Here is a 27,356-nt window from a genome sequence, read left to right as displayed (position 1 = left end):
AGTTGTTTGTCAAGAGGTTTATTTTGGGGTGCTGCAGACTTTTCCCATAATTATTCTCTATTAGAACCATTAGAGAGGAAGGTGGTTTATTTAAGTGGAAGCAATTTGAATGCTTTGCTCAATGTTGAGAAAGATCCATTTCTTTCTGTCACATTAGTTCAATTTAATTGCATAGCTGGAGCTTGGATAAAAGCACAACAAACTAAATATGAGTTTTCTTTTTAGCATTCAAAGTATATATCACTCTGAATTTGAGCTGAGAAAATTAGTGGAGTCATAACGTCATAAAGTAAGGAAACTGACCAGCTTCACACAATGTCCATACCAGCCATCAAATACTCATTTATGGTAGTCCCATTTACCATTATTTGGTCCATAGCCATCTACGTGCTGGCATTTCAAGTGCTTGTCTAGATGTACTGGCATTGGAGTGGGTCCAGAGGAGGTTCACAAGGATGATTCCTGGAATGAAAGGGTTATACTTGACAGATAGACCTCAGTATGTGCGGTTGGGAGACTGTAGGTCTGACACGGTGGTCAGCAGCACAGGGGCGCCGCAGGGAACCGTACTCTCTCCGGTCCTGTTCACCCTGTACACATCAGACTTCCAATATAACTCGGAGTCCTGCCATGTGCAGAAGTTCGCTGATGACACGGCCATAGTGGGGTGTGTCAGGAATGGACAGGAGGAGGAGTATAGGAAACTGATACAGGACTTTGTGATATGGTGCAACTCAAACTACCTGCGTCTCAATATCACCAAGACCAAGGAGATGGTGGTGGACTTTAGGAGATCTAGGCCTCATATGGAGCCAGTGATCATTAATGGAGAATGTGTAGAGCAGGTTAAGACCTACAAGTATCTGGGAGTACAGTTAGACGAGAAGCTAGACTGGACTGCCAACACAGATGCCTTGTGCAGGAAGGCACAGAGTCGACTGTACTTCCTAAGAAGGTTGGCGTCATTCAATGTCTGTAGTGAGATGCTGAAGATGTTCTATAGGTCAGTTGTGGAGAGCGCCCTCTTCTTTGTGGTGGCGTGTTGGGGAGGAAGCATTAAAAAGAGGGACGCCTCACGTCTTAATAAGCTGGTAAGGAAGGCGGGCTCTGTCGTGGGCAAAGTACTCGAGAGTTTAACATCGGTAGCTGAGCGAAGGGCGCTGAGTAGGCTACGGTCAATTATGGATAACTCTGAACATCCTCTACATAGCACCATCCAGAGACAGAGAAGCAGTTTCAGCGACAGGTTACTATCGATGCAATGCTCCTCAGACAGGATGAAGAGGTCAATACTCCCCAATGCCATTAGGCTTTACAATTCTACCGCCAGGACTTAAGAACTTTTTAAAAGCTATTATTAATGCTTATTGAGATAGTGATTTAGATGCATATCATATTTTTTTTACTGAGTTAAGTATTGTATGTAATTAGTTTTGCTACAACAAGTGTATGGGACATTGGAAAAAAAGTTGAATTTCCCCATGGGGATGAATAAAGTATCTATCTATCTATCTATCTATCTATCTATCATACGAGGTACGTTTGATGGCTCTGTGTCTGTATTCACTGGAATTTAGAAGGATGACGGGGAATCTCATTGAACTCTTTCAAATGTTGACAGAGTAGATATGGAAAGGATGTCTCCCATGGTGGGGGATTCTAGGACAAGAGGGCAAAGCCTCAGGATAGAAGGGTGTCCATTTAAAACAGAGATGTGGAGAAATTTCTTTAGCTAGAGGTGGTGAATTTGTTGCCACATGCAGCTGTGGTGGCCGGGTTGTTAGGTGTATTTAAGGCAGAGATTGATAGGCTCTTGATTGAACACAGCATCAAAGTTTATGGGAAGAAGGCCGGGAACTGGGGTTGAGGAGGGTGAAAAAGGATCAGCCATGATTGAATGGCAGAGCAAACTTGATGGGCCAAATGTCCTAATTCTGCTCCTATGTCTTAAGGTCTTATAGTTTCTTAAATGTTGTGGAATTCTTTGCCTCTGTCTTCCCTCAGGCACCACTGCAGTTTCCAACCAACCTTTGAGGTAATGTTCTTCCTCAGGTTCCCTTTAAACCTATGCTTTCCAGGCTAGACATCTGTTCTGTGGGGAAAGGTTTCCTAGTATCTACCCATCTGTGCTCCTCATAATTTTATATACTTCTGTCCGATAATCATTTGGTCTCCTTTGCTCCATGGAAAACAGACCAAATGTCTCCATCCTGGCCTCAGACTCCCTCGAGCCTGAGTACCTTATCTCTCACTGTTCATGCACTAATTCATCCTCCCAAAGTGCATCACTATACACTTCAGAATTAAATTCCGTTTTACTTAATGATCCATTTTCATCCTGTCGCCAAAGGCAATAACATCACAGATATTTGTGTCTTTTGCAAACCAATCAATCTTACCACCTACATTCATATCCACACAAATAATGTATGTAACAATTGTACAAATCCTAGCACCCATCCCTGAGATGCACCACTTGTCATAGACTTCCAATCATAAAAACGACCCTCTGCTATCGCCCTTTGCTTCATATTGCCAGGCACATTTTGGATTCAGTTTGCCATTATCTCATGCACTCTAACCTTTTGGACTAGTTTCTTATGTGGGGGTAAAGGTTTTGCTGAAATCTATATGGACTTAGTACATCGTGCCAGCAGAGATGTGTAAGTCTGTAACTGCACAGTTTGCAAGTGGTGGTTTTGGTTATGGAAATGGTGGCTTGAAAATGTAGTAATACCGAGCCTTAAAAAGAGTAAGGTCATTCCTTGGTGCATGGTGGAGAGGTGTCCAGGCTTTGCAGAGGGATTGGAGTTTGGAGGTGAACCAGGGTCAGGTCTCATTGCTCAGATGTGGAGCATTTGGTGGATGGAGGTGTTTTTATTGGGATGCTGTGTGGGTCAGAGTACAGGGCCAGCCTCAAGTCAGGTCACTGTGCTCAGTGACAGTTGGTGGAACATTGTTGTATTTGATCAGTGGTCATGAGTTGGGTAGTAAGATCAGGGTTTATGAGTAGGGAGGTCACTGAGTGAAATAGGGTGGTTTGTTGGCTGTCCTGAGTTTGGGAAATATAGATTTGTGGGCCCAGAATGAGAGCTGGTAAGTTAATAAAGGGAACTTAACTGAATTGGGCTCCCAGTGTCAGCACCACTTGTAGAGGGCTCCCTTCAGCACGTTAACGTGCAGAAAGCAAGGCAGTCAAACTCTTGTTGAGCAATGACTGATACTCCTTAGAACCACACAGACAGATTCCTTCAGCAACACCCTAAACAAGGGGAGACTGATGTCCATAGAAAAGCCTCCATCAGCACAAACACCATTCGTAACACATGGCTGGTTGAATTTCTGGGGTGGTGACTTTCAAATTGGAAGCAACAATAATTGCTTTCCATCTAGAGAAGAAATAATTTTCATACACAAGACTGCAATAAGATTATGAGACATTTTGTTATCGGTATTACTGCTAAATTAGCCTGCTGACTGAAATTATACAATGATTACAGTTCCGTTGTAAGCAGAGCAGAGGGAAACTCCTGTGGCTGCAGGCCTGGATCCAGGATGATATGGTGCTTCCTTTGCTCATGTGTCAGAAATTATTTATATGCAGTTATAACTGTTCCAGTTTAAATTATGTTCACTGATTTGGAGTAAGCATTTAGAACCATAACAACAGATTGCACTTGTCTCCATCTGTACACTTCACATCATTCTCTACCATAGTTATCTTTTTACAAAGCAAAACAAACACTTTAACTTAATAAAACAAGCAGTGATAAGCAAGGTAACTACAAGCCAATGAGCTGATCATTAAATTATCCCAGAAAATCGTAGGAGATAAAGTTTACGTACATTTGGAGAGGCAGATCATGGATTTTAGTATGGCTTTGTGCAGGAGCAATCCTTCCTCACTATTTTGACGGAGTGTTTTGAGAAGGTAACAAAGAAGATTGCTGATGACAGTACCGTGGATGTTGTCCACACGGACTAGACTATTTGACAAAGTCACACAGGGTTAAGGCATATGGGACCCAAGGTGACTAATTGGACCCAAATTTGATTTGGTGATAGGAGGCAGGAAGATAGTGGTGGAAGTTTGCTTTTCTGATGACAGGATTGTGACCTGTGCTCTACACGATCAGTTCCAGGACCTTTGTTGCATTGATATTCATGACTTGTATGTGTGTGTAGTAGGCATGATTAGAAAGTTTGTGAATCACACAGAAGTTGCTAGTGGTGCAGATACTGAGACGAGAGATGAAATGAAAAGTTGGGCAGAACATTGCCAGATAGAAATCAGTCGTTACAAATGCACATTGAGACATTTTGGCAAATCAAATAGGTGTAGGACATTTACATTAAATGTGGTGCTAAGGAATGATGGTGAACAGACGGAATTTGCAGGTCAGTTCTCTGAAGACAGCATATGGCATTCTTGCCTTTATAAGTCAGGGCATAGACTCTTAGAGTTAGGACATTATTTTGGAACTTCACAAAAAAAATAGACTGCATTTGGAATATTCTATGCAATTCTGGCCTCCACTCTTTTTGTAGAATGTTGTGCTAGAGAGCATGCAGAGGAGATTCAGTGGGATGTTGCCTGGTTTAAAGGACATTTAATTACAGGGAAGGACTAGATAGGCTGGATTTCTTTTCTGTGGAGTGAAGAAGGCTGAGGGGTGACTTGATAAAGTTATATATTACTATGAAAGGCATAGATAGGGTAGATATAATCTTTTCCCCATGCTAGTAGTACCAATAACAAAAAGAATAGGCTTTAGGAGTGAGGAAAGAATTTTAAAGAGGAGATGAGGGGAAATTTTTTTTCCCACAGAGAGAGTGGTTGAAATCTGGAACTTTCTGTCATTCTTAATGAAGTGATGCAATTGAGTATAATCTCAATGTCCAGGAGACATTTAGACTGACACTGCCAGACCATAAGAAGAGATCAGACACCAATAAGTAAACTAAAAACAAAAGATAAAAGCAGGAAAATAAAACTCTGAAGTATAAATGCAATGTTCACCTGCAACAGTAACAACTTGTATTTATCTAGCTTCTTTTAATTGGTAAAACAACACACATTGCTTCACAAAGGAATTACCAGAAACTTGAGGCAATATTAAGGAAAAACTTTGGTCCTTAGGAGTGAATTAATAAAGGATGGAAATGGAATGAGTAAACACGGGGGGTTGATTTTCATATTGGTATCCTGTAACCAATGGGGCATCACAGGGATTGGTGCTGGGACCTCAACCATTTACAAATTTTAAAAATGACTTGGAGTAGAATTGAACCAGCTTTGCAAACAATGCTAGGATAGGTGGGAATGCGAGTTGCTTGTGGAAGTCGAAGAGAGAGGAACTCAAAACAACTACATTACTGTTACTCTGAAATAAAAGATAGAAAACTCTGTATCTAGAGATGTATCTATGTGTTGCACTCTGTAAATCTTGTTTTTTAAAAGAAAAGAAAAGAAAACTCTTAGTAGGTCAGACAGTGTCAGAGAAAAGAGAACAGAGTTACTGTTTCAGATTAAAGATTCTGCTGGATAGCAGAATGTAATGTAAAATATGAAGTTGTTTGTGTTAGAACGATGAGCGAAAGAACCAAGTACCATTTTACTGCAGTACTTCACTTTACAGGGAACTGAACAGCAGAAAGCTTACAGCACAAAGTGATTTGGGGTGACTTGTGCACAAAGGAAAAAACACAGGTGCTGCAGGTAATGAGAGCACTTGTAAACAACTTTGGTTCCCCTGTTTAAGGAGATATATTCTATCATTGGCAGCTACTCAAAGATGGTTCATTAAGATGGTCCTGGGTGTGGAGGGATCATCATACAAGAACATGTTAGGCAGACTGGTACTCAGTGGAGTTTAGAAGAATGAGAAGTGACCTTACTGAAACATGGAAGATTACTAGGTTGAATGGGGGTTTCCTTGCTGGAAAGCTCGGAACTAGAGGTTATGGATTCCAAATGAGGAAGGTGCTCATCCAGAACTAATATAAGGAACAATTTCTTTCTTAAGAGAGTTATGCTTCTTTGAAACTTTGCCCCTGATATATGTTGAGAGGCGAGTCTATGTGTGTATCTAAGTCTTGGAGGAACAGGTTGAAAATAGAGTCATAGAACCCTTCATCACATCTAGTCCATACTGAACCATTAATCTGCCTAGTCCAATCGACCTGCACCCAGACCATAGCCCTCCATACCCCTCTCATCCATTCTCTTAAATGTTAAAATCAAACCCACATCCGCCACTTCAGCTGGCTGCTCATTCCACACTCTCACTACCCTGTTTCCCCCATGTTCCCCTTAAACAGCGTACTTTTCACCCTTAACCCATGACCTCTAGTTGTAGTCTTAGCCAACCTCAGCGGACAAAGCCTGCTTGCATTCACCTTATCGATATCCCTCATAAGCTCTATCAAATCTAATACATTCTGAGGAATAAAGTCCTAACCTATTCAGTCTTTCCTTATAACTCAGGTCCTCCAGTCCCAGCAAGATCCTCGTAAATTTACTCTGCACTCTTTCAATCTTATTTACATCTTTCCTGTAGGTTGATGACAAAAACTGGACACATTACTCCAAATTAGGACACATACCACAACTCCTGTACTCAATACATTGATTTATGGAGGGCATTGTGCCAAAAGATTTATTTATGACCCTATCTACCTGTGACACACTTTCAAGGAATTATAGACCAGTATTCCTAGTTCCCTCTGTTCTAAAGCACAATCCTCAGTGCCCTACCGTTCACTATGTAGGACCTACCCAGGTTGGTCCTCCTAAAGTGCAACACTTCACACTTTTCTGCATTAAATTCCATCTGTCACTTTTCAGCCCATTTCACCAGTTGGTCCAGATTCTGCTGCTTGCTTTTATTGTCTTCCTCGCTTTCCACTACACCCCCAAATCCTACAAATTTTCTGGTCCAGTTTACCATATTATCATCCAGATTGTTGATCTAGATGATAAAGAACAATGGCCCCAGTGCACCATTAGTCATAAGCCTCCAGTCAGAGAGGCTACCATCTACAACCACTCTCTGGCTTCATCCTCAAAACCATTAACTAATCCAATTTACTACCTCATCTTTAATGCCAAGTGACTGATCTTCTTGATCAACCTCTCATGGGATTTTGTCAAAGGCCTTGATAAAGTCCATGTAAGTAACATCTACTGCCTTGCCTTCATCAACATTCCTGGTAACTTCCTCAAAAATCTGTAAGATTGGTTAGACACGACAAAGCCATATTGACTATCCCTAATTAGTTCCTGTCTATTCAAATATTTCTGTATCTGTTCCCTTAGAATACCTTTCAATAACTTTCCTACTACTGATGTCAAATGCACTGGCCTATAATTTCCTGGCTGATTCATAGAGCCTTTCTTAAACAATGGAACAACATTAGCTATGCTCCAATCCTCCAGCACCTCACCCTTTCACAGTATGGGAGTCCCAGTCAATATTAGCAAAGTTAAAATCACCTGCTATCAGTGTGCAATCTCTACAAATCTGCTCCTCCAAATCTTGCTCACTTGGGTAAAATCCCTTTAACATGATCATAACTTTCTTATTTCTATTTCCACCCATAAAGCCTCACTAGGCAAGCTCTCCAGTCTGTCCTGACTGAGCACTGCCATGATATTTTCCATAACTTGTGATGCCACTCCTTCCCCTTTAATCACTCCCGCTTGGTCATATCTAAAACAACAGAACCCTGGAATATTGAGCTGCCAGTCCTGCCCCTCCTGCAACCAAGTATCACTAATGACAACTTTGTCATAATTGCAAGTGCTGATCCATGCCCTAAGCTCACCCGCCTTTCCCTCAATACTCTTTGCATTGAAATATACGCAGATTAGAACATTAGTCCCAACATGCTCAACCTTTTGATTCCTGACTTTGTAAGATCAACAATATCTTTCCTCACAACCTCTCCACTATCTGTTCTAGCACTCTGATTCCCATCTCCCTACTCCTCTAGTTTAAACTCTCCCCTGGCAACACTATCAAATCTTCCCGCTGGATATTAGACCCCCCCCCCCCCCAAGTTCAGATGCAAACTGGCCCTTCTGTACAGGACCTCTCTTCCCTGGAAGAGAGGCCAATGATCTAAAAATCTGAAACCTTCCCTCCTGCACCATCTCCTTAGCCACGTGTTAAACTGCATCATCTTCCCATTTCTGGCCTCACCAGTACGTGGCATGGGTAGCAATCCTGAGATCTCAACCCTGGAGGTCTTATCCTTTAACTTAACATCTAACTCCCTGAGCTCACTTTGTCACAATCTTAGTGAATGGCAGAGCATCCTTGAATGGCCTACCCCTTTTCCTATTTATGATCCTGGCAATGTTAAGAAAGCATGGCAGGAATGTATAATAAAATGGCCATTTGGTTATTTGGTTGTTGTAAAAAGATTTTGTTAACAGTTCTGTAAGTTGATCTATTTTGCATTTTAGCAGCGTTCAACTTCAGAAATGACCTTCAACTTTGATGCAAACAAGCAGCAGCGGCAACTAATTGCTGAACTGGAAAATAAAAACAGGTAGGAACAATCGTGTGTCTGCACTGTGATACAATAGAAAGTCTACTGATGTTGTTTTGCATTTGGGATTCAGTTCAGAGAACATTTTTAATCTCCTGTTCATCACTAGGCCGGCTGGTGGTGTAGTGGCATCAGCGGCGGACTTCGGAGCGAAGGCTCTTGAGTTCAAATCCAGCCGGCTCCCTTGCACACTTTCCATCTGTGCTGGGTTGAGCATTGAGCTAGCAACTTGGCCTCGTAAAAATAAGAAAACCTGCTAAGAAAACGCCGTCATGACGGCGTCCTGATGACTCCACTAGGAATTAGGGATTTCTTCTTCTTCTTCACCTAAGTAGAGCTGCCTAAAGGGAATATGAAAGGAACATTGAGGGATGCAATGACTTTATTGGAAGAAGAGCTGTGAAAATAAAGCAATGATAACACTAATAAAGGAGGGGTTAGAGAGCAAAATATGGCAAGCAAAAAAAAAATGAATGACAAAGCCCGGTTGTTTAAAAAAGGTGAGGACCAGACTGATTACAGAAAGCCCAAATGGGAGATAAAAAGGAAGCAAAGAGAGTTTATGGAAAAAAATGTTGAGAGGAATACAAAGTGATTCCATGCCATTTGAACATGGTTAGAAAATGAGGGTGGCCCAATTGGACATATGCAAGGAAATCCACTCAGGGAAGCAGAGAACAGGGCTGAGGTACTAACTGAAGAAGGATCTTCCATTGGATTCTTCATTTGAAACAGATAGGGATGCTTCATTGAAATCATGTATTATTTCACCAAATTATAAAGCATTGATGAGGGATCTGCAGTTGACTTGATTTTTCCTGAATTTTCAAAAGTGAATTACCAGATGATAGGCAGCATCAAAATTAAACCCTATGGAATTAACTGCAGTATGGATGGAAAATTGGATTATAGAAAGTAAAGAGGAGGAGTAGAGGGAAGTATTCAGTAAAATTTTGCAAGGATGGATGCCAGAACCTCCATTTTTCTTTCACAGATTTAGGATTTTGGAATGCAGTGTCCTTGTCTGCAGATGATGCAAAACTTGTAAGTGTGATGAACTGTGAAGAGGACAACTGGATTTTAACGATATATTGACAGACTTGCAGAATGGATGAAATTTAAGGTTGAGAAATGCCAAGTATTATGCTTGGCGAAGACACATTATAAGGCAATGTGTGAAAAGTGATAGAACAAAAAAAATCTATAGGTACATGTACTTGGTTGCCTGAAAATACCTGGTTAAGGTTAGAAAGGGATTAATAAACATTTTAGGCCATAGGCCTTAAATGTTTATAAATGAAGGTATTGGGTGCAATGCAAATTGAGGTGTAGAAAAGAAAGTCGAGATGAAGTCCAATGCGACTCTGAAGGATTGTACCGAACTGCGCAGCGCACATTAGGAAAAATGTAAAAGCTTTAGAGAGGTTGCACAAGTGGTTTACTCAAAATATTGGCAGTTTAGGTAGATTGAGGAAGCTGGGACTATTCTGCTTTGACAGTTAGCCATTCACTTCCATCACAAACTTTGGGCACATGCTTTTTTTATCCATAGGACTTAACCACCAGAAATCACTGTGCAATGGGGGTGGGAGTCCTTGGTCCTCAGCATTGAATTTGGACTCCATGAAGTCTCGTGGAATGGGGTCAAATATGGGTAAGATGGGGAACTTCAGAGTCCATCACCAAAAGAAGCTTGTAGCACAAGCACTGGCCAAGGTGGCTGAATCATGAAGCACACAGCTGCCAGATCAAATCTGTGACAGATAGTGAGTGAACCAATGCAAGGCATGAACCTGCCTGGCCTCATTCTCACCAATCCACCTATGGCAGATTAATATTGGCATTTAGTGTTCCACATGAATGCTGTAGAGAAGACTGCGGTATTCACAATCATGTTCAGCCAGAGATTCTAAGCGAACGATCCATCTCGGCGCTCTTCCCACCCTTGCAGAAGATGGTCTCCAGTACACTTGGTTCAGTCCACCTGATATAAAAGTTCAAAGTAAAATATATTATCAGAGTGCTTACATGTCACTACGTACAGCCCTGAGATTCTTTTTCCTGTGGGCATGCTCAGTAAATCTATAGAAGAGTAACTGTAAGCAGGATCAATGAACACCAAACTCTGCAAATGCAAATATAAATAAATAGCAATAAATAACGAGCATGAAATAATAAGATAAAAAGTCCTTAAGTTGAGACTATCAGTTGTGGGAACACCAGAAATAGGAGTGTAGTTATCCCCTTTTGTTCAAGAGCCTGATGATTGAGGGGTAGTAACTGTTCTTTAACCTGGTGGAGTGAGTCCTGAGGCACTTGTATCTTCTGCCTGATGGCAGCAGTGAGAAAAGAGCATGGCCTGGGTGGTGAGGATCTCTGATGGATGCTGCTTTTCTACGGCAATATTTCCTGTAGATGTGCTCAGTGGTTGGAATTGTTCTGCCTGTGAACACTAGATATAGCTAGTGCTATGGTACTATATCACTGTGGCTGTGGAAATGAAGACTGGTATTCCAGAAGCCTGCACCTCCAGGCAAATTGTTGTAGTACCATTGCAGCACTGACATTTTCCCGACAGTGTTGAAAATTGTCCAGTTGTGTCTTTTTCACAAATGCAATCCAGCTTATTGCCATTTAAGCGAGTTCCTACCCATCAGCAGTAAATTGATGGAAGATGTCATTATTATTTGGAAAAAATGGTACTTTGTCATCACAACCTGCTGACTGATACAGGTTTGGGTTTTTTTAAGGCCTACTTGGTACTGGGTGACAACACAACCTGGGTTCGAGTATGCATCAAAGAGCTGATTTCAGGTGTGAGGTGAGAGTGTCTGTCCTTGATATCAAGGCACCATTGGACCAGAAGTGTAACAATAACATTCTTGTAAAACTGAAGCCAGTGGCCATCTAGGGGAAATTATTCCAATGGTTGGAGTCGTATATCACAGAAAGGAACATAGTTGTAGGCCGATCTTTTCAGCCCATAGTACATCATCAGAGTTTATTTGTGGAATTCCGTCAGACTACCCATCTTCTGCTGCTGCTTCAAAGACTTTTCCATCATAATGTCAGAAGTGGAGATGCTTGATGACTGTACAATATTCACTTCTATTCGCAAATCCTCAGCAAATGAAGCAGTCCATTTCTGCATGCAGCATAATATTAGTTTGTGGATCAGTGAGTGCCAACTAACGTTCATGTTATGATAGTATTAGGTATTGGTTGTCAACAGTCAGCAGCCAACTACCCTTGGCATTCAACAGCCTGACTGCAACTGAGTTACCAATATCAACACATCCTGTGCTTCACCATTAACCAGAAACTCAACTGGGCCAGCCACATAAATACTGTGACTAGAGCAATTGAACAGATCTTGGGTTTTCGCTGGCAAGCAATGCATTGATACCCAACCCCTTTTCACCATCTACAAAGCGCAACTCCACAGCATGGTGGAGCACTGTTCACAGCCTGGAATAAATGCTGTACCAACAGCTTCAAAAAGCTCAACACCATCCCATGGATACCCTATCCACCACAACAAGCATTCCCCTGAACTACTGATACACAATGCCTATTGTGTACGTCATTTACCGAAAATACTATATCTACTCACCCAGACAATGCCATTGGCTCCTCTCGAGCCACAACCTAAAGTTTCAGGCACATGGGAACTTCACTTCCAGATCCCTCTCTTGTCACTGGTGCTTTATCATTTCTAAATTCCTGTACTCCTTACCCCAGAGATATGGGAATTCCTTTCATTGAAAGACAGCAGAGGTTGAGAAATGCAGCTCATCGCTACCTTGTTGAGGGTAACGAAGGATGAGCATTAAACAATGTCTCTGTCTGTGATACTCAGATATCAGAAAATGAACATGTTGGGGGAGTGGAAGATAAGCTAGCACCATAGTTTTGCCAGAACTCCAGTGACTGCATTACAGGCTGTAACAATTCAGGAATGGATACAGAAGAGATTTGTGGCCAAAACCAAAAAAATTTAAAGGCTGTCAAATAGAGGGTTTGTGAAGGATCATTTTCATCAGCAAACAGGGAATCCGGAATTTTAAGGTTCAGGTGGAGAGATTTTTCACTTTGACTGACTGTGTAGAAGATATTTGTTCTTCGTTTGAAATGCTGTCACAGCCAAAGTCAGGAGTCAAAGCCTTGCAAATTGGGGTGAGGCTGGAAAGGCACAAACGCATTGGTGCAAATGGATATCTGTGATGTATGTTTACTGTACCTAGTGTGATTCTCTTCAGATCTTTCAGAGAGAATAAATCCTTTCTGATCTCCCTTTCAGGGAGATCCTGCAAGAAATTCAGCGTCTCAGATTGGAGCATGAGCAGGCCTCCCAACAGACCCCAGAGAAAGCGCAGCAGAATCCGACCTTATTGGCTGAACTGAGGCTACTGAGGTGAGGTTTGGCATATCTCTCATTGGCCCTTATATATCAGCTAATTCCATTGCTTGTCAACATCTAGCAATTGTAGTGTTATAGACGTAAATAGAACACTGTAAATATTGAATTGATTAGGTAGCATCTGTGGAAAGAGAAGCAGAATTAATGTTTCATTTACCTGAATTGTCATGTTAATTAGCAGTGTTCTCTCCCATGATATGCAGTGAACTTTATAATTAGTTTTGATCCTGGCACAGTAAGTAACGTAAGGCAGCAACACTCAATCAGTTTTCGAAAATGGTTATTTGGTGTACGTATTTGTATAATTGAATTTTATATTTAAAATGATACACAGTTTGATGTGTCCCTAGCACATGAACTATGTTATTCACTTCAGACACCTGCACAAGGTACAACAAACAAGTATTGATTATTTTATAAAAAATGAATTGCCATTTACCTGAAGGTAGGTATTTTCTTCTTGTCTTTAATTTTTCTTTCCCACATCACTGTATCACACAAAACAAAATTTGGTTTGAACGTACATGAATTTCAAAAGAAAAACACAAAACTTAACCATCTTCTTTCTCAGTATTTCCAACAGATTCCTGCTATACATTATTCTTTAGCGAGGCTTGCTTTTTGCTCCATTTAAGGGGCATCTTCTTTTTAAGCTACACTTGCGTTAGTAAGTTGGCATTTTTCATATTTTTTGCATATTATACTGTACTATCTAACTCAGCAATAGTGCATCCATTCTATTATTTATTTTAATCATTGCCTTACTTAGCATTACCAGATTACACATTACAGCTCTTCTAATAAAATCATGAAGCTTTTTGTGTCAATTATGACATCCCTCGGGTTTCCTTTCATATTCCAAAGCTATTTGATGAACCAGAGCACCAAAATGTTTTCCAAAATTTAATCCCTAATACAAAACAATGCAGCAGTTGGCTTTCTCTATATCACGGCAAAGGGACATGATGGTTCCTGTCTGTTTTTATTTTCCAGTTCAGCAATTATTTGCGCTACTGTTTGTTTGCATCAAAGTTGAAGGCCATTTCTTGAGCAAATGCTAGAATGAAAAATAGACTGAATTATAGAACTGTTAACAAAGTTTTGTTTTACAACAACTAAATAACCAAATGGCTATTTGATTATACTTTCCTGCCATTCTTTCTTAACATTGCCAAGATTAAAAGTAGGAACAAGAGTAAGCTATTCAAGGCTGCTCTGCCATTCTCTTAAGATTGTGACAGCAATGCCTCCCCTGCTCTTTCACCATTTCCCATCCCCTTGTCCCTATAAGGCCATAAGATACAGGAGCAGAAGTAGACCATTCGGCCCATCAAGCCTACTCCACCATTCAATCAGGGCTGATCCAATTCTTCCAGTCATCCCCACTCCCCTGCCTTCTCCCCATACTCTTTGATGCCCTGGCTCATCAAGAATCTATTTGTCTCTGCCTTAAATGCACCCAATGCCTTGGCCTCAACAGCCACTCGTGGCAATAAATTCCACAGATTTACCACCCTCTGCCTAAAGTAATTTCTACACATCTCTGTTCTAAATGGATGTCCTTCAATCCTGAAGTCATGCCCTCTTGTCCTAGAATCCCCTACCATGGGAAATAACATTGCCATATCTATGAGATCCCCCCCCCCCCCTCGTTCTCCTGAACTCCAGGGAATACAGCCCAAGAGCTCCCAGTCGTTCTTCATACGGTAACCCTTTCATTCCTGGAATCATTCTCATGAATCTTCTCTGAACCCTCTCCAATGTCAGTATTTCCTTTCTAAAATAAGGAGCCCAAAACTGCACACAATAATCCAAGTGTGGTCTCACAAGTGTCTTAAAGAGCCTCAACATCACAACCCTGCTCTTATATTCTATACCTCTAGAAATGAATGCCAACATTGCATTTGCCTTCTTCACCACCGACTCAACCTGAAGGTTAGCCTTTAGGATATCCTGCACAGGGATTCCCAAGTCCCTTTGCATCTCTGCATTTTGAATTCTCTCTAAATAATAGTCTGCCTGTTTATTTCTTCCACCAAAGTGCATGACCATACACTTTCCAACATTGTATTTCATTTGCCACTTCTTTGCCCATTCCCCTAAACTATCTAAGTCTCTCTGCAGGCTCTCTGTTTCCTCAACACTACCCGCTCCTCCACCTATCTTTGTATCATCGGCAAATTTAGCTACAAATCCATTAATCCCATAGTCTGAATCATTAACATACATTGTAAAAAGCAGAGGTCCCAACACTGACCCCTGCGGAACTCCACTGGTAACCGGCAGCCAGCCAGAATAGGATCCCTTTATTCCCACTCTCTGTTTTCTGCCGATCAGCCAATGCTCCACCCATGCTAGTAACTCCCGTGTAATTCCATGGGCTCCTATCTTGCTAAGCAGCCTCATGTCCGGCACCTTGTCAAAGGCCTTCTGAAAATCCAAGTACACCACATCTACTGCATCTCCTTTATCTGCCCTGCTTGTAATTTCCTCAAAAAAAGTTGCAGTAGGTTAGTCAGGCATGATTTTCCTTTCAGGAAACCATGCTGGCTTTGGCTTATTTTGTCATGTGCCTCCAAGTATTCTGTAATCTCATCCCTAACAATCGAGTCCAACAACTTCCCAACCACTGATGTCAGGCTAACAGGTCTATAGTTTCCTTTCTGCTGCCTCCCTCCCTTCTTAAATAGCGGAGTACCATTTGCAATTTTCCATTCATCCGATACAATGCCAGAATCTATCGAATCTTGAAAGATCATCGTTAATGCCTCCGCAATCTCTCCAGTCACTTCCTTCAGAACCCGAGGGTGCATTCCATCAGATCCAGGAGATTTATCCACCCTCAGACCATTAAGCCTCCTGAGCACCTTCTCAGTTGTAATTTTCACTGCACATACTTCACTTCCCTGGCACTCTCGAATGTCCAGTATACTGTAGATGTCTTCCACTGTGAAGAATGATGCAAAATACACTTTCAGTTCCTGTGCAATCTCTGTGTCTCCTATTAAAATATCTCCAGTGTCATTTTCTATTGCTCCTATATCTACCCTCAGCTCTTTTTTTTACCCTTTATATACTTAAAAAAGCTTTTAGTATCTTTGATATTAGTCACCTGCTTCCTTTCATAATTCATCTTTTCCTTCCTAATAACCTTCTTAGTTTCCTTCTGCAAGTTTTTAAAAGCTTCCCCATCCTCTATCTTCCCACTAGCTTTGGCTTCCTTGTATGCCCTCCCTTTTGCTTTTACTTTGGCTCTGACTTCACATGTCAGCCATAATAGTGTCCTTCTTCCATTTAAAAATTTCTTCTTCTTTCTTTCTCTCATGTTATCTCCTTGCCTGCCCATCGCCCCCCTCTGGTGCTTCTTCCCCCCCCCCCCTTTTTTCTTTCTTCCATGGCCTTCCATCGCTTTCACCAATCAACTTCCCAATCTTCCCAGCTCTTTGCTTCGTCCCTCCCCCTCCATGTTTCGCCTGTTGCCTAGTGTTTCTCTATCCCCTCCCCCCACCTTTCAAATCTACTCCTCAGCTTTTTTTCTCCAGTCCCGCCAAAAGGTTTTGGCCCAAAACGTCGACTGTGCTTTTTTTCCACAGATGCTGCCTGGTCTGCTGAGTTCCTCCAGCGTTTTGTGTGTGTTGCTTGGATTTCCAGCATCTGCAGATTTTCTCTTGTTTGTGATTGTGACTGATCTGACTTCCCTCAAACTTGGGTTGAGATGTCTTGTATCATTGCTGTAGAAGATCAGGCATCTTCATGTCCTGAGAGGCACTTTCAATTATAACATCAATATTTTGCTGACTTTCACAAACACACAATCATTGCATTTTATAAACACAAGAGATTCTGCAGATGATGAAAATACAGAGCAACACACACAAAATGCTGGAGGAACTCAGCTGGTCAGACAGCATTTATGGAAATGAATAAACAGTCAACATTTCAGGCCGATCATTGCATTTTCACAGCTACTGCATGTGTGACATCATTGCTGATCCTATGGGGAATAATGTATTGAACTTCCCAGCAAGGTAAATGTTTTCCATGCCTTCCTGATTTAAATATCTATGTAAGATGATGGTCTTTAGGGTTGTTCATTCTGTAGTTTCAACTAGTTAGCAATTGCCATTTAGTTTTACACATCATAAGCTGCAAACTTGTTTGATGGTGACATTTTGTCAGACCAAGCACAAGAGCACATGGTATTTCTGAACCTTAAGAAGATGTCTGTTTCCTGACATGGTGTCAAGTCAAGGTGTGAGTTAGGCTGCTTTGTAGTTCAGCAAACCACATGTCCTTTGGCTCTTTATGTTTTCCTCTTTATGTGTGGATAGATTGGAAGCATAAAGCAGTTAAAATCCATGATGCAGTTAATTTCACATGGCCAATTTAGTTTCTCCTTATCAATCCTGTAATTGGCAAGGAAATATTCTGTAGTTATTACCTATTGTTTACTTATTGGTGTATTTTTGGTTATTTATGACACCTAGTTGATTTTGATTTGGTACTTGGAGAATTTTTTATTAGGATAAAAGCAGGGTGATTAACTTAGCCTGGGTTTCAGCCCAGTGTGTAAATTGAAGTTTCCAAATGTGCATCAAAAACCTAATCTCAGCACATCGCTGTTCACAGATTCAGTCAATAAACTGAAATGGCTTTCTCAGACCAGTGGTAGCCCATGTACCTCTAGGCTGTGTTTAAGTTTCCCCAATAGAAATGTTATGATAGGGAAACAAAAGCATATTTTGTGGTACTTGTCTGCATTGCCTTCAGATCTTCCTCTCCCAATATTTTTGCATGATCTAAATGACCACTTTAAAAACAAATAATATCTCGTGTTGTAAAGCCTTCTTTCGCTTTGAGGATGGCTGTTGTAATCTTCCCTTCATATTATTTATCCATATCCTTAATGTCAGTATAATTTCCAATTAAAAGATGTTCAGATTTTTCTGCCTCTGAATAGAAAGTACATCGCACAAGCACTACCCCCCCAGCCCACCAACTCAATCTCTGTTTGGGAAAGAATAGCCCTTGGTGCTCTATATCTCCATGCAAACTGGTCCCTCTGTGGTGAAAATTCCACAAATGGCACCATGTTTCTGGCTGCATTTTTGTACACATTTACACATTTTTGTACAGAATGACTTTGCCAGGCTGAGTCTGTACCCACTCATTCACATCAAACCTACATTAGTCCCATTATATATTCTCCACACAGTCTCATTAACTTACCACTCATATATAGGGGCAATTTACAGCCATCAAAGAACTTACCAACCCACACATCTCTGGGATGTGGGAGGAGACCGGAGAACCTGGAGTAAACCTGCAGTGCTGCAGGGAAATTGTGCAAATTCTGTCGGGATGCAAAGTAACAGGAGTTCCACTAGCTGCTCACATACACCTGCAGTACACTGATTCACATTACCTTCAATACTTTCCAATTGATGTCCTCTCCCACATCCCGCTTTCCCAACATTCCTATCAACTCCTACCAGAATGTTAGCAACCCCATGTGTTTGGATACAGAAGGAAACAGGAGCATCCAGGGGAGAGGGGACTCACACGGTCACAGGGAAGATCGTATATGTTCCATACGGACAGTACCTGGGTCAGGGTTGAACTTCATTCCTGGAGCTATTAAGTGGGGAGGAGGAAGGTAAGGGAGATGCAGTTAATGTTATAGCAAAATGGGTGGCCCAGATTTCACCTACATCCAGTTTTAATTGGCTGAATTGATCAGGAATCAATGAAACAACAAATCTAACTTTGGCAGGCTCAACCCATTTTAATGCACAAGATGATGCTTGATCTAACTTGCTACTTATTCGCACACAATCCTTGTGCCGGAGGTCACAGCAACCTTCTGTGGTTGAACTGAGCTCCAAACCGCAGCATTGTTACCATCTAGCATAGCAGATTGGACTACGGGAGGTGACTCGGCCTCAAGTGTTGGATCCTGATGTCATGCCCCCGATCTTCCTTAACAAAGGTGTGTGTTATAAATCACCTGTTTAGCTGTTTTTAAACATCTCTGAGATTGGAAATAGATCAAAATCATTTTAAACATTGCATAATACTGAAATCATAGAAATTAATTAAAAACCTGAAGTCAAATAAAAAATAAAGCAAGCCACCAGGGTTGTTCATTTAATAAGTAGATCATTCTAGCTACTTGAGCCATCCTTGGCCGTTTACTGACTATCTGTCCACACAGTTTGGCATGACTCATATTGTCCTCTGTGCCCAGTGCTGAGTTCAGGAGCAGGGCAGTAGGTCAGATGCACGTAATGCATACACCTGTATGTTGCAGTTGGTGTAACACTATTAGAGCACCAGCAACCCGTGTTAATTTCCGCCACTGTCTGTTAGGTGTTCGTACAGCATGTTGTCCCCGTGACTGCATGTGCTTACTCCATATGGTCTGGTTTCCTCCCACATTCCAAAGATCTACGGGTCAGTAGGTTAATTGGTCATGTGTGTAATCATACAGTGTAGACTCATTGGGCCAGAAGGGCCTGTTACTGTGCTGTATCTCTAAGTTATAAATTACAGTTATTGTTGTTATAAACCGAGAAGTCCAAAAGAGGTTGTCCTGAGCACTTCACTGACAGGGATAATTTCCTGGAACCACCAGCTCACCGGCAGCTCTGTCTAGGCAGTTATCTGTCTATTTTATCAAATTAAGTGCCTAAAGTGATCTTTAATTTGTATTGTAAGAACTAAAGGTGGTGCTTATCTTGATACTGTGATAGCACTAACCTCTGAAGTCTAAGAAATACCCAATTTCTGTGGAGACATCTGTCTGTAACCTATGCCACTGATGTTTCAGTAAAAGAATAAATTCTGATTTGAATCTCCTTTTTCTTAACTATATTGTCCATTTATGTAAGTTTTCAATTATTTAAAAGAACACATTGCTCTTCACCACAGATTAAAAAGCTGTATAAATATTCTGTATTTTTTAATCCAGTTATCTGTCACAGGAGGAGGCTTACCATAACGTATTTACTGATTAACAGTAAATGAATATCCCATGTTCCAACTTATTGTTTGGTTATTGCTATTGCAGTGCCTGCAATGTTCAGCACTGGAACCTTAGTTACTTTACGTAAACTCTGCTTTTTCGTTCTCAATGAAACCACAGGGTGGAGTAAGATGCCACACAGATTGACCGCTTCACCTGACTCACACCCTCTGCTGGTGGGTTCTATGGATTGCGTCTCCCAGCTATTCCAGAATGAGTGGAAGTTAAAATCATGCTCTCTTTATAAGTTCATGGATAAGAATCAGATAGAAAGGAATGATGCTTGAAGAGATGAATCATTTCAGCCAAATTATTTCTAAAAATAAATCCTCAAGAAAAAAGTTACTTTCCTGAACATCTTGATGTAGTTTTCTGTTTTACTTCCTTCTGATAAGTAAGAGATTACTTCTTGCCTGATGGACTCAGTGTGAATTAATCAGGCTCCATTAGAAGACAACCAGCTGACTCCTCCAGGCAATGAATTGCCTTAGCAGAACGAACATCTAAATCCTTTTCAAATACTTTCACAATTATTTTAGGATTATTTTTACCTGATAATTTTATTTGTGCCAAGCAATCATTTTGACACATTGACATCTTGCTCAGGTAGTCAAGTTATTTTATCAGCTGAGCTAGTTTGAATGGTATTTTCACATAAACTGTATCCTGAGGGCAAATAAGTACCTTTGAAACCCATTTAGGAAGGCAGTCACTGTGCAACTAATGAAGCTAGAAAGGCACTCTGTCTTTAGCCAATTACTGTGGATTCCGATTAATTGGGACACGCTGGGACCAGTACATTCTGGCCCAAGTAAGCAACTTCCCCAATTAGCAGAAATTTCATGGAAATAGTTAAAAAGAAAAAAGTATATACAAACTAATATTTATCTGATTAACAATTTATGTATTTAAATGAAATGCCCAACAGATTAGAATGCTATTGATAGCTCTACATATTATAAAACTGTGTATTAGTTCCTAATAGTTATCAGTGAAGGTATTCATCTGTAGTGCTCTTTAGAGTGTAAATGTGTAAAATCAACACAGTGCAAATAATTGACGGCCTCCATACAATGTTTTGGATGTTTGCATCCTCCAAATCTTCATTTTCACTGTAACATTCAAGATGATTGCCAATACCTTCGGAATTCCTAATTTGTTGAAGTAGTGAAATCATTTCACTTTAGCTCCCGGCCGTTTCTAGCACCTCCAAGCCTGAATGCTCAAAACTCTGGTGAGCATAACAGTTACAAGTGGTCTTGGTGTTTATTTCTTACCGACAATGAGTGACAAAGATCACTGCTTTTTGAACACAAGTACACACGACTGACGTTATTTAAAAAATGACCACTCTAACCATGCAGTGCTATGCAAGTGTACACAACTAACACTAGTTAAGACACTGTTTGGCAACAGTTTCCTGCCCCATTTAAGCTGCATAGTGTCCCAAATAAGTGAAGTGCATAAACAAGAGAAAATATGCAGATGATAGAAATCCAATCAACGCACACAAAATGCTGGAGGAACTTAGCATCTATGAAAAACTGTTTTCTTGATTTAGTTTTTAGTCGTCAAGAATTGTCCCAGATAAATGGCAGCCCTGATTAACTGATGGCCCAATTAGCTGGAATCTGTTGAGTCAGCCATTCTGTTTGAAGATCTGTGCAAATATCATTAATCAGAAATACAAGGAAAGGTATTATGATTTCCATAATTGCTCTTCTCACTGACTAAATTTAGACTAGATAATTCTGATGTGCAATGCCGCTTCTGTCACAGTGTCTGGGATATTAAAGTTACATTCAGAGTCATGAGTCCCTTCCCTTCAGTTGATCAACATTTCTTTAATTCCATTGAAAACCAGAAATGAGTACAGAATCGGAAAGGGGAATCAAACATACATTGAGTTTTACTGCATCTCCTCACCTTCACAAAAAAAATGTTCATTTTGATGAATAAAGACAATGTATTGTTATTCAGCCCTCACTCAAGATTTTCCCTATTTTCTTAAGCTAGATAGATAACTCCAGTCCTGGCATAGCTATAGATGAAGGCATTTTATTATTCACCAGTGCATTACAGTATGCAAGGAGCCAGTGTAAAAAGACATTACCTCACACCGTTCTCACAAAAAGCAGATTCAAATATTGATCAAAACTCCTTCGACTTCCAACGAACTGCTTCTAACTGACTGAAATGTGCAAATGATATAAGATGGTCATTCTAATGATGAAAACTAATTGCTTAATAACACGATTTTGAGTAATCAACGACAGCTGTGAACTTTCAATTAAGCCGTGAGATCTAGTAATTAGAAATAAACAAACCACATCAGGAAGACACAATGATTATAAAGCCTGAACTTTTAAAGGTGCCAGTTAAATGCTCAAAGATGCTAAACATTCCTTACAATGCAGCAGTGTTTCATTTGTCATATTTCATTAGGTGCTTCTGTTTACAAGGATTAGCTGTGAACCTCTACAGCAGAATATATGGAATTGTGAAGACACTTGATGTGTTCGCTGAGCTTGGCAATTAGCATGCAGACATTTCATCACCAGTCGAGGCGACATCCTCAATGCACAGCTGTTGTGGTTTCTCTCTGGGAGTGCTCGCATTTATATAGAGCCCCATTTGCTTGCCTCAGTCCTGATTGGCTACCCCTTCAGTTGTCCTTTGAATTCTATTGGTTTGCATTTCTTTGGCTCTTAGGGGCTCGTAGATGGCGTCTATTTCAATATGTTTGTCTACGGAGTTATCAAAAGAGAACCATGCTTCTAAAAGTTCTCATGCCTGCTTCAAGCTTGCCTGCACCAGAATGTCTGTGATGTCCCAGTTAAAGTGGTGTCCTTCATGGTTTTCAAGTACCGAGATCAACGACAGTGGGTCGTGCCACCAGTTTGTGTTCCTGTAAATGACTTGAGAGTTTACATCTTGTCTGGCCAGCGTAGTTCTTGTTGCAGTCTCCACAGGTGATCGGCTCAACCCGAGCTACCAATATTTACCACCATCCTAATTATGAAGACTCTTTCATAACAAATATAGGTGGTGTCCTTTTGTAGTTAGGATGTTGTACGGCACAGGCTGTTTCACCATCCATGTCCATAATGCCTGTCAGGAACTGTTCATTTTCCAGAGCCCCTGCCTTCTATACTATGGAAGTGTTTTGAGTGCTCATCGAAATATTTCTCGCATCTAGTGAGAGTAGCTGGAAGACATCGGAGCAGAATTAGGCTATTTGTCCATTGAGAATTTCTCCGCTGCCATTTGATCATGGCTGACCTGTGTTTACTGCTGCTTCAGAGGGTGCATTCCAGATTTCAAACACTTTCTGAAATGGTAAAATTTCTCTTCAGAACCCTGCCTTAACTCAAACCAATGCCCTTGAGTATTAGACGGCTCTGTTAAAGGGTAAGATTTTATCACTATTCATCCTATCCCTGTCCTTCATAAATTTCTGCATCCCACTCAGGTCCTCCCTCATCATTTTCTGCTCCAAGAAAAACAGTGCCAACCTATCTGGTCTCTCATAACATAAGCACTTTATCCCAGGCTACGTCCTGGTGAGTCTCCTCTGCTCTTTCTCCAGAGAAGTCATATTGATCCCATAGAACTGCACATAGAGCTCCAGATGTTGTCTAAATAATGTTTTGTTTCGTTGTACCATAACCTCTCTGCTGTTGTACTCTGCGCTCCAGCTGTTGAAGATGAGCATTCTGCATTACCGCTTCACCAACTCACCCACCTGTTCCAAGTTCCACGTTCAAATTTATTGTCAATAGTCATAAATGTCCAGAGTATAAGTGCCATGAAGATTAGGTTTTTGATGCAGTAGAAAGTACATTACAAATATGACAAACACAAGTCAGCACCGAATTCTGCCTTCAGGGATCTTTGGACATGTAAACCATGGTCCACTGGTGCTCAGAACTTCATCAGCCTTACTATTCATGGGTATCACCTGGTCTGGCGAGTTCTCCCAGTGTCAGAAATGCAGCAGTCAACAAGTGAAGGGCACTGTGGTGATTGGAAAAGACAAAATACTTTGAGCAAAACTCATATCAAAAGTAGAAGTGGGAAAGCAAATTTTCAAGCAAACTGACAGAGGCGGGAGAGGAAAAAGTAGCAGATTGAAATGGGGGAAAGATTCTGACTTCTGCTGTAGAGAGAATGCCTGTGGATTTCAGTTGAGCTGATCTGATACAAGGCACATCTCACTCCAAGTTAAGGTGAAATGCCCGGGTGAAGTAAACACTGGCCAGACAGAGATCAAAAAAAGTTGACATTATTTTAATTAATGGAAGATTTCCTTGAGAACTAGGAAAATTAGTAGCATCTTATTTGGCAAGAGATTGTTTTCTTTATGACTAAAGTCACTTATACACCCAGCCTCTGTTGAGCTTGGGGGCATTCCTTGGGAGCAGAGATTGCCAGTCTCCCAATACAGTTCGGCTTCTTAGTCACTATGCATGATGTAAGTTCTGCATGATTTCCAATTCTTCTGTGTGCTAATTCCACTTTTCCCCTTTAAGAAATGTAGTTTATTCATCATTTCACTAATTTCACAACAAAGGTGTTTACAACAACCTGTCTCTGAATGTGAACAAAACGAAAGAGATGATTGCAACACACACAAAATGCTGGTGGAACACAGCAGGCCAGGCAGCATCTATAGGGAGAAGCACTGTCGACGTTTCAGGCCGAGGCCCTTTGTCGGGACTAACTGAAAGGAAAGATACTAAGAGATTTGAAAGTAGGAGGGGGAAATGCGAAATGATAAGAGAAGACCGGAGATATTGGAGTGAAGCTGAGAGCTGGAAAGGTGATTGAAAGGATCATGGGACAGGAGGCCTAGGGAGAAAGAAAGGGGGAGGGGAGCATCAGAGGGAGTAGTGATGGGCAGAGAGAGAGAAAAAAAGAGGAGGGGGGATAAAAACTAAATATATCAGGGATGGGGTAAGAAGGGGAGGAGGGGCATTAATAGAAGTTAGAGAAGTCAATGGTTGTTGACTTCAGGAGGGCATGGAGTGACCACTCCCCGCTGAACATTGACGGCTCCTCAGTAGAGATCGTTAAGAGCACCAAATCTCTTGGTGTTCACCTGACAGAGAATCTCACCTGGTCCCTCAACACTAGTTCCATAGCAAAGAAAGCCCAGCAGCGTCTCTACTTTCTGTGAAGGCTGAGGAAAGTCCATCTCCCCCCCCCCCCCCCCCCCCATCCTCATCACATTCTACAGGGGTTGTATTGAGAGTATCCTGAGCAGCTGCGTCACTGCCTGGTTCGGAAATTGCACCATCTTGGATTGCAAGACCCTGCAGCGGATAGTGAGGTCAGCTGAGAAGATCATCGGGGTCTCTCTTTCTGCCATCACAGACACTTACACTACACGCTGCATCCACAAAGCAAACAGTATTATGAAGGACCCCACGCACCCCTCACACAAACTCTTTTCCCTCCTGCTGTCTGGGAAAAGGCACCAAAGCATTCGGGCTCTCACAACCAGACTATGTAACAGTATCTTCCCCCAAGCTATCAGACTCCTCAATACCCAGAGCCTGGACAGACACCTTACTGCCCTATTGTCCTGTTTATTATTTATTCTATTGCCTGCACTGTTTTGTGCACTTTATGCAGTCCTGGGTAGGTCTGTAGTCTAATGTAGTTGTTTTTTTTTTGTTTTTTACGTAGTTCAGTCTAGTTTTTGTACTGTGTCATGTAACACCATGGTCCTGAAAAACATTGTCTCATTTTTACTATGTACTGTACATAGCAGTTATGGTCGAAATGACAATAAAAGTAACTTGACTTGATTATATTGTAAATTTCAATGATGGGTAGACATGTTTTCTGAATTCATTGACATTAACCACTCCTTGAAGAGGATCCCATATTGTCTTTGTTCTACAAGTAATTAGATTTCCTCACCTTTTAATACAGATATATCCCTTTTGCAATATGAATGTAGCCCTTTGACCCCTTGGCCTGAATATTGTGTCTTTCATGTGCATCCTTCTACTGTCCTCCTCCAGTCATTAAGTGGTTAGGCTCAGCATTTTAGAACACTCTGCTGGAATAAAGCATTTAACTTCTCTGACCAAAATAAGGTGCAATGGTTACTGCACTCAGTCCACTCAGCATCCAGATAAAAGGTACATCGACATACAGCTCTTAATAGGTGTTTGCAATCAAGGATTTCCCAAGATATTTGAGTGTGCGATGTGTATTAGTTGTGAAGATATGCCAACAAATTAGTTTTGTTTGCCAGAAAATTGCAGAGAAGTGTGATTTTAATCACTTTTCACCTCTTTGCTCATTTCTAACCTTGTATTTTATTTCAAAATCTCAATTTGTAATAAAATCTTTCGCAAATTATCTACAGAAAAAATTAGTCAAATATGCAAAATGCTTATTTGTCTTTTTGATGACAAGGCATCCCAGTGTGACTAAGTTTCCAATGTAATTAACATGATATGCTGTTTTGAATTTGCGAAGGTAAATATTCATTCTAAAGCCAAGTTTCTGGAGTTCAGTTGTAAATTCATTGCATGCACTGGACACAATCATATCTTTAATTGGTAACTGAAAATTTTAAAAAAGTGCCAGAAATTGAGTAAAAATAAAGAATAACACAAAAATGCTGGAGGAACTCAGCAGGCCAGGCAACATATATTGAAAAAAGTAAATAGTTGATCATAAGATATTGAGTGAACTCGGCCTTTTGTTGAGAGAACTTGGCCTTTTCTCCTTGGAGTGATGGAGGATGAGAGGTGACCTGATAGAGGTGTATAAGATGATGAGAGGCATTGATTGTGTGGACAGTCAGAGGCTTTTTCCCAAGGCTGAAATGGCTGCCACAAGAGGTCACAGGTTTAAGGTGCTTGGGAGCAAGTACAGAGGAGATGTCAGGAATAAGTTTTTTACGCAGAGAGGTAAGTGCATGGAATGGGCTGCTGGCAACGGTGGTGGAGGCGGATACGATTGGGTCTCTTATGAGACTTTTGGGTAGGTACATGGAGCTTAGAAAAATAGAGGGCTATGGGTAACCGGAGTAATTTCTAAGGTAGGGATACGTTCGGCACAACTTAGTAAGCTGAAAGGCCTTTATTGTGCTGTAGGTTTTCTATGTTTTATATAGGATCAAAATAAGGCTATTTGGCCCATCATGTCTGCTTCACTGTTTCATCATGGTTGATCCAATTTTACCTTCAGCCCCAATCTCCTGCCTTCTCCCCATATCCCTTCATGCCCTAACCAGTCAAGAATCTGTCAACCTCTGCCTTAGTATACATAAAAACTTGGCCTCAACAGCAGCCTGTGGCAAAGAATTCCACAGATTCACCATGCACTGGCTGA

The 27,356-nt window shown here is 41.0% G+C and overlaps 1 protein-coding gene across 17 annotated transcripts in view; it reads left to right on the top strand.

Moving 5' to 3' along the window:
* LOC140733570 (dystrobrevin beta) overlaps nucleotides 1-27,356 on the top strand; it is a 494,877-nt gene that overhangs the window by 378,149 nt on the left and 89,372 nt on the right. For 15 of the 17 annotated variants that reach the window (XM_073057088.1, XM_073057083.1, XM_073057081.1 and 12 more), the window contains 2 exons: nucleotides 8,471-8,556; nucleotides 12,857-12,970. In XM_073057088.1, the coding sequence (XP_072913189.1) occupies nucleotides 8,471-8,556; nucleotides 12,857-12,970 (200 nt within the window). The remainder of the gene's footprint in view (nucleotides 1-8,470; nucleotides 8,557-12,856; nucleotides 12,971-27,356) is intronic. The other 2 variants (XM_073057095.1, XM_073057090.1) reach the window with 1 other exon arrangement.

Source organism: Hemitrygon akajei, chromosome 9 (assembly GCF_048418815.1).
Source record: "Hemitrygon akajei chromosome 9, sHemAka1.3, whole genome shotgun sequence".
NCBI lineage: Eukaryota > Metazoa > Chordata > Chondrichthyes > Myliobatiformes > Dasyatidae > Hemitrygon > Hemitrygon akajei.
Note: the sequence above shows the minus strand (reverse complement) of the source record. Positions and strands in the feature narration are given on the sequence as shown.